At 38.5% G+C, this 16180-nt stretch overlaps 1 protein-coding gene across 8 annotated transcripts in view; it reads right to left on the bottom strand.

The window, feature by feature from the left end:
- The window catches only part of LOC122800839 (uncharacterized threonine-rich GPI-anchored glycoprotein PJ4664.02-like), a 662067-nt gene that overhangs the window by 325831 nt on the left and 320056 nt on the right, over positions 1-16180 (bottom strand). For all 8 annotated transcript variants that reach the window (XM_044070146.1, XM_044070147.1, XM_044070150.1 and 5 more), the window contains one exon: positions 11799-11861. In XM_044070146.1, the coding sequence (XP_043926081.1) occupies positions 11799-11861 (63 nt within the window). The remainder of the gene's footprint in view (positions 1-11798; positions 11862-16180) is intronic.

Raw genomic sequence — 16180 nt, 5'->3', positions numbered from 1 at the left:
ATTGGCTACAGGTGAGAGTGTGTGGTGTGAAAGACTACAGCTGTAGGGCTAGTCACCTGGCGGAGTAATCTATGAGTCTAGATGATTGTCACTGTTTAAGTGACACCCCAACCCATGGGTAAAAATAGGAAAAAGGAGTTGTGGATGGATGGATGGATGGATGGATGGATTGATGGATGGATAGATGGATGGATAGATGGATGGATAGAATGATTACAGTAAACCAAAGCAAAAGTGGTATGGTTGTACCATTTCTCATATATGCCACATGAAAGAGAACAATGTGCATAGCAAAAATAATAGGCTTGTAGAAGCCCTTGTGGTCATTATATACTTATAAATACATTAACCTAACAAGCCAGTGACAGTCCACTTCTACAGCCACCCAAAATGGCTTTATTTATTGTCACTTTCAAACTATATGGCCCGACTACCCACTTCATCAGTCATGCATCTCTAGCATGTAAACAATTTTTTTCCATAACAAATTGCAAAAAGTCACTAATAATAATAAACATCTCAAAAATTCCAAAGAGAAAAAAACTTTAATGTTACAGCTTTGGGAGTCCCAAGCATTTCTTAACTGGTAAACAAAAAAATTAGCATGCTAGTACCTAAGCTCAATTCAGTAAATCCAAAAAAAAACAAAAAACAAACAAAAAAAAATGCAAGAGGTTCTTTCCATAGAAAAGAAGGGCATTATAGCTAGCACCAGTACTGTCAGACCTGACACTAGTAGTCTTGTCAGTTGCAAAACATTGCACTCACAAATTGAGAAACACACATACTCTTCAAGATGCCTCCCACATGCACACATGTTCACACATTAGCAGGTGATACCTCTACATTCTAAAACAGGCATTTAAACACCCATTCAATGGCATGGCCCAACACAGACATACACACAAACACCACACATGCACACACACACACACACACACACACACACACACACACACACACACACACACACACACACACACACACACACACACACACACACACACACACACACACACACACACACAAACACACATTTATACAGCTACATTCACACAGCTTCATTCATGCCCTTGCAAATCCACACTCATTCACATAGATACACACACTTTATCACTCCCACATCTTTGCCGAACTTACTTGTACTGACAATGGTTTCATATATCAAATAAATGAATTCCAACTTTTTGTAGCATTAAATTTTCTTACAGCAGTGAACCTTGACTGTGAAAATTGTGATGTACTGGCATTTTTGGAGGAGACCACATGGCTAATTAGCATTAGCCAGTTCCCCAGCATGCAGCTCTACCACTGAGCTAGCCCTCCGTGCTGAGGCCTCCAAAAGACTTTCTGAATCCCAGCCATAAACTATTTAATCTGTACTTTTTCATCCTCTACCAGGTTCAGTCCTTATTGTCAGCTACAACCATTAAATCAGTGCTCTAAACATATTTGAAAATAATGCAATAGACCAAATAATTTATAAAAAATGAATTCAACTATATGTTCTACACATCAGGTTTTCTTCTCTATTCAGCTGGAACAAGTGCATGACCAACAGATATCTAACTCATAGATATAAAATTACTTTAACAATATAAAAGAATTAAAAATATATGAAAAAAAATAAAATACCTAGCACATATAGTTTTTACCAAAAATGATAATAAAATTATATGAAAACTGAACAGAATTTACCTGAATGAATTATTTTGAATTAGCCTGTTGTAAAAGGCAGAGTTATTTTCCAATGGACATGAAAAGTATAAGCCTTGTGAATTAAAGTAACTAAGGTTCCTTGAGGTGACAGCTGATTGCAGAGAACTTTAAGTTAGAATTTTACTATATTAATCTTTGACTGGTAACAGCAGTTTTTGTTTCACTCATTGCTGCTATATCTTCAATGACATGTGTGTTCTGTTCTCTTATTACATATTTAGTTATGTATTACATATTAGAAAATCTGCTTAATTCAGTGTATTAAATGATACAGCACCTTTAGTTAACCATACCTTTCAACTTCTTAGCATAGCAATTCAGGACAAAGCAAAAAATAATGGGAGAACAAAGGCCCAAAAATAGGGACAGATTTTAGATATTTCTCTTATAAAAAGTTTCTGGAATAACTGGGTTTACATTTGTATGCATTTCCTGAAGATATGAAGTCTGTAACTGAAATGTTTGGTTTTCTGAAAAATCATTGAGGACTAAATTTACCAAATAATGACAAAGATTTTTCTGAGGAACAGACAAAAGGATCATAGGAAGTCACTAGACTATTGACCGTGAGGCCCTTATAAGCCTAGCCAAGAGTTTAGCCCATGTTTAGACAAGTCAGCACCTCATGTCCCTGTCCAGCAGGGACAGGGGTAGAATCCCAGGGATGTATTTTCTGTTTCCCATCCAGTTATCCTGGTTGTCCTTAAAAAGGAGTAAAGATAGTAAAGAGGTACTCTGCTTGACATGGGGATGGAGTCTATTCCACAGATGGGGGAGTCTCTGGGACAAAAATCTGTCCCACTAACAAGTCTTATTGATGTCTCAGACCAGGCTGAAGCCACACATGCAGGTTGTGCTAGTGGATCTAGACTTGCGGATATACAGCAGTCCCATCAAGGCGGGGTCGGAGATCACCTTGTATGCCAGAAAGAAGTTATCTCTGAGGAGTCTGTATGAAACTGAGTAAAGGGATAGGCCTTTTAGCCTATCTGTGTTGTGTAGATTTTTGAGGCCCTGGACTTTCCTTGTGAGGAACATCTGTGGTCTCTCCAGCTGCTACATTTGCTTTGCAAGGTACATGCCAAATATGGCATTGTACTCAATAATGGGCCTTATAAGGGAAGAACACAGGAATGTTATGACCTCCATGTCTCTGGATGAGATCCCCTTACTTATGATGTGGGCCATGTAGAAATGTTTCCATACAACGGAAGCAACATGGTGGTCAAAAGTCAGGTTTCTATCAACCTGGGTGCCCAAATAAAAAAAAAAATGAGGCAAAAATCTGGACCTTTTGCTAAATCTTGACATTTGAGAGGTATGTTTAACTATCTGATATCAACAGCAATAATTCCTATTTTTAAAATATTATCATCTTAGCTATCCTTTCAGAGAGATCCAAAAAAGTAATAGAATTAGACCTACTGATCTAATCACACAATTCATTTCTGCACTGAGCTGCTTACTTGTTAGAAAATATTATTCTGAAGAAAATGCAGGACAATGCATTTCTTAAATGGGCAAAAGAAGAAAATGCATCTTCCGTTTGATTTTTGTCCCCAAAATTTATAAGTTACTGTTACATGAGATATTTTTAAAGATGCCCAATAAGAATCTTTCTGGGCATCAGAAATGTGTCTGCTTAATGTACAAGGAACTAAATACATTCAATAAACATTAGGGTAGTTTAATTCAGATATATAATCAAGTAAGTGTGTGTGTGTGTGTGTGTGTGTGTGTGTGTGTGTGTGTGTGTGTGTGTGTGTGTGTGTGTGTGTGTGTGTGTGTGTGTGTGTGTGTGTGTGTTTGACTGGGTTTAGCAGTGCCCTGTATAGATGCAAACATCCAGGAACACAAATTTTCCCTAGAGACCTTCCCCCCCGAGCTTCTTTCCTGAGCAAAGGGCAATGCAGTTGCTCTCTAATCAGCATTTTTACACTTATCATCCACAACCTACTATACACCTACTGCCTTTAGTACTCCAAGTCAAACTAATCCACTAGTTAAGCCAAAGTCCTAAGTCCAGCTAACCCACTTCCTTCTCAAATACTACATTCATAAAAATCCACTTCCTTCCCAAATGCCATATTCAGAAAAATCCTGTCACAATGGATAGGCAGTTTCCCATCATTTCTACTGGCAGCTTGATTGATATGGGCATATTGAGGCAATCTAACAATTGCTTCATGTATACTGACAACCATTTACTCCTAAAGCAAACTAACCTTTCCCTATTAAGAGATGCAAATACACTGTGGAAATGAAGTCAATGTTCTCACGTAAAACAAACTAGACATCAAACATGTTGTCAGCACACATGCTTCACCTCTAATACAAACCTCACCTCTTACACAAAATAAAATCAGGATACATAAACACACATATGCAAAGGTACTCACTAAAAGCTTACCATAAAATAGAGTCCTCCCAAATGCACACCACCCACACTCGCCACTAAGCAGAAAGAAACCAATACACATATCAACACGCACTCCTGTGTCTTAACAAATAAGCCCCTAAGGCAAACACATGAAATGTCTTGGGCAATGACGACTTCATAGTGAGGCAGACTGATGTCCCCCTCACCAGACTGGGAAAGGAGAAGGTCATGGTCAGCTGCCTATCAGGTGCCAGGATCCAGCAATTCATGCATGCACTCAAGACACTCTAACAAATATAGTTATGACTCATAGTGCATGCTTGAGTGAATGACTTGAGATATACCTCTTAGAAATATATGAAGAGAGACATGACAGAACTCTCTGATTATGTGTCCAAGACAGGTATATACCTAGCCTTAAGCAGTATCCTACAATCTCCTAGGTATCAGTCCAAGGGGATCCAGTATCTGTTAGCCTGGGAGAATATGGTAGACTGACCTCACTGCTCTGCTAGAGATTGTTTGCAACTGTCTCCCCTAGGTTTTTGGATACTGGCAAAAGCTGTTGTCTCTCCCATGGTGTCTTTTTTATGCAATGTCAAAACAACAATTTTTCCAATGGAACAAAATCTAATAGAAACAAACTCAGGTTATGGTGCTTAATGCTAGGAGTTTAAATATGACACTACACTCCCTGGAAGCACTACTCACCTTGGATGATGCTGACATCTGTGCAGTTACCAAGACATGGTTCAAGGCCACTGAGAGCACCATGGCCATGCAAGGCTACAATGCCTTCCACACGTTCAGGCTTAAAAATTAGCATGGAGGAACCAAAGTTGGAGGTCTATATATCTTCATTAAAACCAAATACAGTTTGAGACTTATCAAACAGCATGACTCTCTCAAACTACTCCATGTCCAATTAATATTGGGTAAGTACCATACCATGTCATTGCTAGCTATAGATGCCAACCATGAACCAGGATGTGCACACTGTCTACCTAGATTTACTTGAATTCCTCGTGATACAACCCAACACCGTAGTAATGGGAGATTTCAACTATCTTCCATAGACTGGGAGACATACATGAGCAAAAGACATGCTAATATTCTGGACATAGTACTCATCAACATGGAGGGGGGGTCATTCTACTTACTCATGCACAATGCCCTCCCTGGTTAAGTTTGACTACAAACCAGTCTCGTTTCAAGTAACTTCTTCAATTGATACTGTCACAGGAAAAAAAATTATAAAAAACATACCAAAGCTAATTACAACCTATTAAGCGATGGTATAACAAACTTCATACCACCCTCAATTGCAGACATCAATGATCACTTTGCAGAAGTGTATGCAAATGCCTTGTACAAACACTTAAGCCACTGCATAAACTCTCCTGTACCTGACCAGATCTAAACCAGGTCTTCCTGTGAAAACAAACCACTGTGGTGGACTTCAAGTATAAACAGAGTATATAACAAGAGGAAGAAATTGTTGTCTAAAAGCAAGAGAATTATCACTCAGAAATCTTGTAAAGTCTTCTAAAACAAATTACAAAACTAAAATTGCATCCTTAGCCTAAGATAATCATAAGGCATTATTTAATTATGTCCGAAGTCTAAAAGGGAATGCCCAAGCTGATTGTAGATGGGATTACTCGTACTACTCTGGAAGGTATCACCAACCTGCTAGCTGACAGATTCAGCACAAACTTTGACCCCCATCCCACCTGCCATATGCCAAAGCATACCTGACAGATGTCCTCTGCTTAGTATCTCTAGAGAACAGGTCATCTCTGCACTCACCAAGGCCAAAACACAGCCTCAGTGGGACCAGATAATATCCCAGGTTGTTTACTAAACAATCTAAAAATAAGACCTAGTGGATGCACTTGGCATTCTCTTTAATCATAGCTTGAGAAGTGCAGAATGGAAAACAGCAACAGTAATCTCCCTGCAAAAAGGGTGGCCATCAACTGACCCTGGGAACTAAGTCCCATAAGTCTAGTCAGCATCATCTACAAGGCCAAAGAAAGAATTATCATGAACCTTATCAACAAGGACATAGGTGACCTCCAAATGCTGGATCCAACCCAGTTTGGCTTTGCTAAGTGTAGATCATGCTTATTAAACCTGGTACATGTCTTTAAGAATGTCATCAAAGCCATGGATGAAGGTAAGGCAGTGAACACAACCTATCTTTGACCTTGCCAAGGTTTTTGACACAATTCCCCATTCTGGCATCATTGAGAAACTCTCTCAACAAGGGCTTAACCCTTATATTAACAGGATAGGTAGCCAATTATTTCACCAACAGAAAAATTTCCGTCACAATTTGTGACTCCACCTCCAACAGTAGACACCTCAGCAGTGGAGTACCACAGGGGTCTGTGCTGGGTCCCTTATTGTTTAACATCTATATCTCAGAAGTCCAGGCGAAAGTAGATGGCCTCTGGCTCACAAAGTTTCTGATGATTTCAAACTGGAAGCAATCATTGAGTCCTGAAATTATGTCAACATGTTACAAGAAGAGCTAACACAAACAAATGCTTGGTGCCAAAGCTATGGTCTAAAACTAAATGAAAAAAATGCAAATGAGAATCCCCTACATTTTGCAATATTGACAGCATCTCCTGAGTTCCAACCCTGTGTTGGGAGACTTGGGAACACAGGTTGATAACAATCTAAACTTCAACCACCAAGTTTCCATAATGGTACGGAAAGCCTTCTACATAGTGCATCTTATAAGCAAGAGCATAGCATTCAGGTCAAGGGATGTTATAACACCACTCTACTCAACCCTCATCAGACCACTAATAGAATATAATGCACCTTTTTGTTTTCCATGTACCTCATCAGACACCTGCAGCAGCTGGAGAGACCTCAGAGGTTTCTCAATAAGAAAATACAGGGACTTCAAATCATAACCTATATGGACAGGCTGAAAGCTGTGTCATTGTACTCTGTATCCAATAGGCTGCTGAGAGCTGACTTGTGCTTGGCCTATAGGACAATCTCCAACCTCACCCTAATGGAAATGCTGCACATCCGCAAGTCAAATGCAGCACAAGTCATTCACTCAAGGGAACTTAACCTAGCTTTTGACATTAACGGAATATTCTGGAGAGACAGATGTTTCCCAGAGACTACTGCTTTTCTGGAATAGACTTCCTATTCACATAAAACAGAGCTCCTCAAAGACCCTATTCAAACACAGCCTAGGTAATTGGATGGGAGACTACAAATTTGCCTTTGGGGTGGCACCCATGTCCCTCATGGACAGGGGTAGCTGGTGTTGATCACAGACCTGATATTTTCATATATTCTTTCTAAAAACTACCCAAAAAAGAAGAAATGGGGATACTTGGGATTAACATGGCTAGGCTTGAAAAAGGTTGTAGGGGCAGTAGCCTAGTAATCTCCTATGAGCTTATGAGTGTGCATATCTGTTTGTATATGTTTGTGTGTGTGTGTGTGTGCAAATTTCTGTATTTACCTATGTTTGTATATACCTATGTGTGTGTGTGTGTGTGTGTGTGTGTGTGTGTGTGTGTGTGTGTGTGTGTGTGTGTGTGTGTGTGTGTGTGTGTCCCTGTACTTTCATACAAGTATATGTATGTGTCTATGTGACGCTGTATCTGTGCGCATTATTCAGCAAGGTTTGTTGTCATAATTCCCCTTATTTGTTCTATACTTGAGCAACCTACAAAATTGCTAGAGTTTGGATGCCAGCTATTAGACATAAGCCTCAGTCATTGTGATACCCTGAATAGTGCTGGGGACTAGAATTCTCCCTTGCAAAATGTAGTGTACTGGAAAGCCACATAAAGTCATATGAAAAACAAGCATTCCTCAAACCTTCTCTCCTCTTGTCTTAGAAATTTAAGGGGAACTGTATAAAAAGAACTGTATAAAAAAAATACACACAAACACACACACACGCACATATATATATATATATATATATATATATATATATATATATATATATATATATAGATATATATATATATATATATATATATATATATATATATATATATATATATATATATATATATATATATATATATATATATATATGAATGTATGTATGCAATGAGGAGAGTGTGTTGAGGAGATGGAAAGAGTACTTTGAGGGGTTGATGAATGAAGACAATGAGAGAGAGAAAAGGTTGGATGATGTAGGGATAGTGAATCATGAAGTACAATGGATTAGCAAGGAGGAAGTAAGGATAGCTATGAAGAGAATGAAGAATGGAAAGGCTGTTGGCCCAGATGACATACCTGTGGAAGCATAGAGGTGTTTAGGTGAAATGGCAGTGGAGTCTTTAACCAGATTGTTTAATGAAATCTCGGAAAGTGAGAAGATGCCTGAGGAATGGAGAAAAAGTGTTTTGGTACCGATTTTTAAGAATACGGGTGATGTGCAGAGTTGTAGTAACTACAGAGGGATTAAATTGATCAGTCACAGCATGAAGTTAAGGGAAAGAGTAGTGGAAGCAAGGTAAAGAAGGAACATGATGATTAGTGATCAGCAGTATGGTTTCATGCCAGGAAAGAGCACTACAGATACGATGTTTGCTCTGAGAGTGTTCATGGAAAAGTACAGAAAATGTCAAAAGGAGTTGCATTGCGTTTTTGTAGACTTAGAGAAAGCATATGACAGGTTGCCTAGAGAGGAGTTGTGGTATTGTATGAGGAAGTCAGGAGTGTCAGAGAAGTATGTAAGAGTGGTACAGGATATATACGAGGGTAGTGTGAGAGCGGTGAGGTCTGCGGTGAGAGTGACGGATGCATTTAAGGTGGAGGTGGGGTTACATCAACGATCAGCTCTGAGCCCTTTCTTATTTACAATGGTGATGGAAAGGTTGACAGACGAGATCAGATAGGAGTCCCTGTGGACTATGATGTTTGCAGATAACATTGTGATCTGTAGTGAGAGTAGGGGACAGATGGAGGAGATGCTAGAGAGATGGAGATATGCTCTAGAGAGAAGTGGAATGAAGGTCAGCAGGACTAAGACAGAACATATGTGTGTGAATGAGAGGGAGGATAGAGGAATGCTGAAGATGCAAGGAGTAGAGGTGGCGAAGGTGGATGAGTTTAAATATTTGGGGTCAATAGTTCAGAGTAACGGTAAGTGTGGAAGAGAGTTGAAGAAGAGAGTACAGGCAAGATGGAGTGGGTGGAGAAGAGTGTCAGGAGTGATTTGTGACAGACGAGTGCCTGTAAGAGTGAAAGGGAAGATCTACAAGAGGGTAGTGAGACCAGCTATGTTATATGGGTTGGAGATAGTGGCACTGACAAAATGGCAGGAGTTTGAGCTGGATGTGGCAGAGTTAAATATGTTAAAATTTACACTGGGTGTGACGAGGGTGGACAGGATTAGGAATAAGTATATTAGAGGGTCAGCCCAGGTTGGAAGGTTTGGAGACAAAGCCAGAGAAGCAAGATTATGTTGGTCTGGACATGTGCTGAGGAGGGATGCTGAGTATATTGGGAAAAAGATGCTAAGGATGAAGCTACCAGGTAACAGGAAAAGAGGAAGGCCTAAGATAAGGTTTATGGATGTGGTGAGAGAGGACATGCAGGTGGTTGGTGTGACACAGCAAGATGCAGAGGACAGGAAGAAATGGAAACAGGTGATCCGCTGTGGCGACCCCTAACAGGAACAGCCGAAAGAAGATGATGATGCATGTATGTATATATATATATATATATGTATTTATAGATAGACAAATATAGATGTGTATATATATATATATATATATATATATATATATATGTATTTATAGATAGACAAATATAGATGTATATATTTATATATATATATATATATTTGAGGGGGTTGGAGACATGCAACATAGCTGTCTGAAGCCTATGCATTATCCTGCTTCACTAAATAATACGGTAGTTCTGTGGGTATATTTTGCTACATATTTTGGATCTCAGCCATTATGCATATGTGTACAAACTAGCCGATAATGTGGCCATTCTTTATTGCAGTTAATGTGTTTATATGAATTACAAGCTACCACATTGTGGTAGGAGAGCATTTTTACCATGGGCTGTATTGTATGGGCAGTGCTGGGGCTCCTTAAGAATCCCTGGGAGTAGGTTGTTAAGCTAGAGCATTAATAAGTCTGCAAACTGTCAAAGTGTTAAGAAGGATGTAAGCTCTGCTCTTTGTAGATTATTTAATTTATTATTTCAGAAATGGCTATAAAGATGTTTCTTGACATTACCATCAGTGACAACTTTAGCTGAGGATTTCTTTGAAAGTGTGATCAAGGCCATTGATGATGGCACATCTGTGCACACAGCATACCTTGACTTGGCAAAGGCTTTCAACACAATCCCACATTCTGGCATTAATGATAAACTTAACAAACTGAATGGAAACCCCTTTGTTGTAAGATGGGTTACCAATTGGCTCATAAACCAGACCCACACTATCAAAGTGGGTGGCTCCATGTCAACCAGCATTCCCATTACCAGCGGGGTGCCACAGGGGTCAGTGGTGGGACCCTACTGCTTGATATATACTTCTCAGAAGTTCAAGTCAAAACTAAAGGGTTGTGGATGACTAAGTTTGTAGACAACTGCAAACTAGGTGCAATCATTGAATCCCCAGTTGATGTCAGTATACTCCAGGATGGTCTCAAAAAGACCAATGACTGGTGTATTAGTCACAGTCTTAAACTAAATGCAAAGAAATGCATCATCATTCCCTTCAGTACAAACAATGTCCCTTCACACTATCAAATCCATAACAATACCCTAAGTACCCATGAAGTGGTAAGGGACCTGGGATTACAGGTTGACCACAACCTTAACTTCGACCACCATATGTCTACCATTGTAAGAAAAGCTTTCCTCATAGCTCACTTGATCAGTAAAGGCATTGCCTCAAGAGTAAAAAAGGTAAAAGAAGTTATAACCCCCCCATACGTGGCACTTATTCAGTCCATTACTGAGTACAATGCCCCATTCGGTATGCACTGTAGTAAGCACCTACAACAATTAAACAGACCTCAGAGTTTTCTTACAAAGAAGATCAAGGACCTTCAGTATATGCCTTATATGGACTGACTAAAATCCATGTCACTATACTCCATGTCATATAGACTTCTTAGTGGAGACTTATGCCTCGCCTACACAGCAACCCAAGACCCAAATCTAATTAATGTACTCCATATCTGTAACTCAAATGGGTCTAAGGCAACCCATTCCAGGGTCTTAAATATGGCCTGTGACTTAAATAGGACATGCTGGAGGGACAGATTTATCTCCCAGCAACTTCCATGTCTTTGGAACAAGCTACCAATTCATGTGAAACAGAAGACCTCTATGACACCATTCAAGAAGAGCATGGATGAGTGGATGGAGCACACTAAATTATTACCAGAGACAGCAACCACAACCCTCTTGGACATGGGTAGGCATCACTATATGCAATCTTGGGTATTGACCAGTACCTCTATGGTATTATATTGGGTTGAAATGGCTATGCTTAAAATGACCTCAGGGGGTGATAGTGTAGTAATCTCCTATGATCTTAAAACCTGTGATTTTAATTAAGAAAGAATATGTGAAACTAAAATAGTTCAAAAAAGAATATTTTAGCTCATATTTAATTTTATTAATATTAGAAATAATTTCAGTCAAATACAGTATGATAACATATTCTTACCTGGCACAGATGCTGTTAGCAATGGTAATTCTTCAGTGGATGATCTCAAGCTTGTTATAAGACCTATAAAATAAATACAGACTATTTGTATTTTCTTTATATTTTGCAATGTCACGTATACATATACCCCAACCTCTTTGCTTTATCTACTGCAAATATAACATGGAAATAGAAAGAGTGAGGGGGTAGGCAGCTTTGTCTGTGGACAAGGTATCTTAGAAAATATGTTTCAAATATGTGGAGAAAACTTAGACAGGAAAAGGCTGCCTACTGACAATCATTAAAGAACAACACTACCATAAACACATTCCTTCTTGCGTATCTGTCACTACTGTGTCTTATGTAAGTGTGCCTTTTTTTCTCGATTAGTTGCCTCAGTGTATTTAATTTAAAACTTGTCTGAAATCTATGGAATCAGTCTTTAGGACTTTGACTTCCTGGATTGTACTTTACGATGCACTTTTGTATTTTAAAATTTTGTTCCATCACAATGTCTCTTTAAGCCTACCTATTGCAAGGATTCACAACTTTTTTTGTATATAATGTGACTAACAGATGACAGAGCAGCTCAGACTCTTCTTCAGGAAAGCCAACAATTCAGGCTAAAATAAAGTGAATTGGGGGGATGGGTTGTCTTCATATAAACATTTCTTATCCTTGTTGATAGCAATGTAATTTAATCAATTTCTATGAATGAATAGTAAAGAGCTTGCCACGCTGTTCTTAAATGATAAAGAACACCTATATAATAGGTTAACCATTAAAAACTTGAGAATTCACCTACTGCTCTGTTATATAGACCATGCCTCCCATCAGAAAGTACCTTAGATGAATGTCCTCCCCCAGCATGGACATACCTATCCCTCCCTGCCATTACTTCAGATGCCCAGAGCTATAACCACACCCTGGTTTCCTGGTCTATAGTTAGGGATTTATCTCTCTATGCCATGAGTATTTGTTGTTATTTGTAAGATTCTTGAATTTTACTAAATAACTCCATGGGCTACTAGACCACAACCTATAATGGTTAACAGATTGGCACTATGACCTAAATAGGCTGGCTTCCACAAGACAAGCTGTGTCCGCTGAGGAAAGGATTGAAGTGTTGAGGAGTAAGAGGTAACAAGTATAGGTCAGATATTTTGTCACTTTTGCTCACCAGGTGATAGCCTCATGTTTAGCATCAGTCTTTGGAGTTAGACTTAGGATCATGTAGGAACTGAGGGCTAACTGAGAGGTCTGGCATCAGATCTTAAGTGGTTTCAATGGCATCAACTATTGGTAAGGGTAATGGGTCAGCAATACAGAGCTTAACCTATACGGAGAAGTATCTTGGGTAGTGGGACAAGGGGAGGATCTCTGATCTAAAATGGTTTGCAGCAGTTTGGCTGGTTAATTGAGAGGCAAAAGTGAGAGGGGACATCAAGTTTTTAGATGTCTTGAGCATATGGACATCTATAGTGATATGGAAAAAATTGCAGGATTAGGCTCTTTTCAGACAACCAGGCATTTGTGGCAACTCTGAACATCATACACACTAAAATTTAATATCTATTTTTCTGCTGTTTACCTACCAGATCAATGGAATGATACTGCTGATTCTGTTTCTAGGAAGCAACTGCACAGGTTTACAGCCGTTTACAGTCCCAGGGGTAGCCCTTGAAAGAGAACACATACAAGACACAGTGTGGTCATCTGGCTGTAACTGCAGGTAAGCAAGTGAGAGATGGGACCTGGCTAGCCAGCAGAAAATCATTTACCATGGCACTTCAGTTCTTCATGGATTTCACTGGGGACCTACCTCTACGCAAGAATGCATATGCAAACTTGGCAAAGAAGTTCTTAGTACATATTTGGGAGTGTAGAAATGCAGTTGCAACTTTCAGGTACAAGTTGTGGCCATCAGCTGGATTTTGAAAGGAAAGAATAATGACCAAAATGCTCAAGGGTTGAGGGAGGATTAGAGGAAAAAATGCAGGATGTAGTGATATCCCTCTAGAAATGATTCCTACCCACGTTGTTGATTGGATTGAAGGTGACTGTGAATATTTATTATAATTTTACTGTGTGGGGTAGCTTAATCCTTGTGAAGTCTCACAGGACCTTTAGGTGTGAGGAGAGTCTACAATGGACACCAAGTATGCCATTGAGCCAAAGCTTGAGGTAGGAAGATCTAATGATTTTTAGGTGGGTGTCCATGTCTGGTTATGATCCTAAAATGTGACCAGGAGTTGGCTAAGCAACAAGTATTGCTTCATCTGGACAAGGAAAGAGCACTTTGTCTACTAGCATGGCTGGCCTCTCTGCACCATCTGTCATCTGAAATAAAGCTTGAAGAGATCATCTTTAAAACAGATGGCAGTCATACTACTGATAGACAAATGGAATCATATTAATGAGAATGTTGGCAGGACAAGGGGTGGATGCTTCAAGCTATTCATGTCAGTCCTTCAAGAAAGGCAGAACCACTGATTTGGAAAATGCAAGACTCCCAGTTGAAATCATTAAGTGAAAAGGGAAGTGGAGGTTAAAGAACTTCATATTATGACTTCTGTATGATAATAAGGTATACATATATATATATATATATATATATATATATATATATATAAAATGTTCCAATGTTCATTTAAACTTTTTATAATTTGTTGTCTTGCAGTCAGTGTGTGTGAGTGTGTGCGTGTGTGTGGATGCGTGTGTGTGTGTGTGTGTGTGTGTGTGTGTGTGTGTGCGTGTGTGTGCGTGTGTGTGTGTGTGTCTGTATGTGTGTGTGTGTGTAGATCTGTGTGTCTGTACAGATAGATAGAGAGATATATAGACAGATAAAAAGTTATACCGATGTACAGGCTGATAGCACCGTCTTTCCTCCCCACAGATCCATAAATTATTTTCAAGATCAGGAAATCCCAAGAACATTGTGCAGACAAAAGATGGTTAATCTGCCCCAGTGGGACTCCACTAGGTTTAAATGCTATAGAAAGGAAAAATCATTGGCACAGACGGAGGGTGATGCAGTGTTTTTTTAAGAAATCATATCACTATGTCCCCTGGTATGCATGAGGTGCACTATAAAAAAATGACCACATACTATTTAAATCATTCTCTCCAATGGAGCTCAGAAGTTTGCACCGTAACTTTTAATGGGAGGAGCCTAAGCCTTTTGACAGAATCAAATTATTTCCTCACATTTCAAACAAATGTTCATATCTCTGGTACCATATAGGTTATGAAAGTAGTATGAATGGCAAATCCTTCAGCATGAGCTACTTTTATATTGGTAGTATTCTTTAGGTCCTAGGTCATAAACTAAATTTTATAACTCACAGTAAACACAGTACATATTATGTTTGTAATATTTTGTAAACCACTTATATTATCTCGGCAACCACTCAAGTTACACACATACTGTCAGCAGCATTTTATTCATATAGCAGAGAGCTTTCATACGAGACCAAGGAGTTCTGTCTGTGTTATTTGGTTGTTGAGATATTTAGAAAAATGTGAAAATTATATTGATATAAATTAATATCATAAAAACAACAGTTAATATATATTTACTTGCACTAGACAGAGGTCAAATATTAATGCAGTTGAGTTTGACATTGTGTAAGTTTTAAGATGAAATACTTTACAACATTGTACATAGCATGGTTTTGGAATTATTGATGCAAATATGAACAAGAAATATTTGATGCCTAGAAGCGTCAGTAGGAAACTGCAGATGCACCTGAAAGGTTTCACTCTGTTGTAATGAGTTAAATGGCTTTAATTTCCTGTTAAACTAAGCAAGAAACTGTCTACAACATATTTAATCTAAAATAGCTACCCATTCTTCCATACCTTAAAAATATGTAGTCTAAATTATACAAACAGAAAGCTAACTACCACAATTTAATAGCTCAGTATATAGTAATAAAAAAATCCAATATCCATGCAAGATCATAGTAATGGAACAGCTGCACAGCTTCACTGTCTGCATTCAATGACACTTTCTATATCAAGACAATGAAACAGAATGAGCAAAGCAAGCTGAAGCAATATCATGCCTATGGCAAGCAAATTGAAAGATTTCCAAAATATAATTGAAACACCTTTCTGACATGATTGTGGTCATTGAAATGGGGTTTGTTTGCCCAGTCTTACTTTTCTGGTAAATAAATCGAAATAAAACAAAATACTTATGAGAATGTTCCACATTCTGGAGTTGGAATGTTAAGAGCTATGTTTGCAAGATTATATTTTTCAAGTTGCTTATTTTCTTCCAATGTCCAACTTTATTTATAGCTGCTATCCTTCAATCATTGTTTTAATTATATTTTCAAAAGTTTAAGAGATATTATGTAATTAAACTAATACACATCTCTGGTACTTTTAAAGGTTTA

Source organism: Protopterus annectens, chromosome 4.part1 (assembly GCF_019279795.1).
Source record: "Protopterus annectens isolate FY-2018-M chromosome 4.part1, PAN1.0, whole genome shotgun sequence".
Classification (NCBI taxonomy): Eukaryota; Metazoa; Chordata; order Ceratodontiformes; family Protopteridae; genus Protopterus; species Protopterus annectens.
Note: the sequence above shows the minus strand (reverse complement) of the source record. Positions and strands in the feature narration are given on the sequence as shown.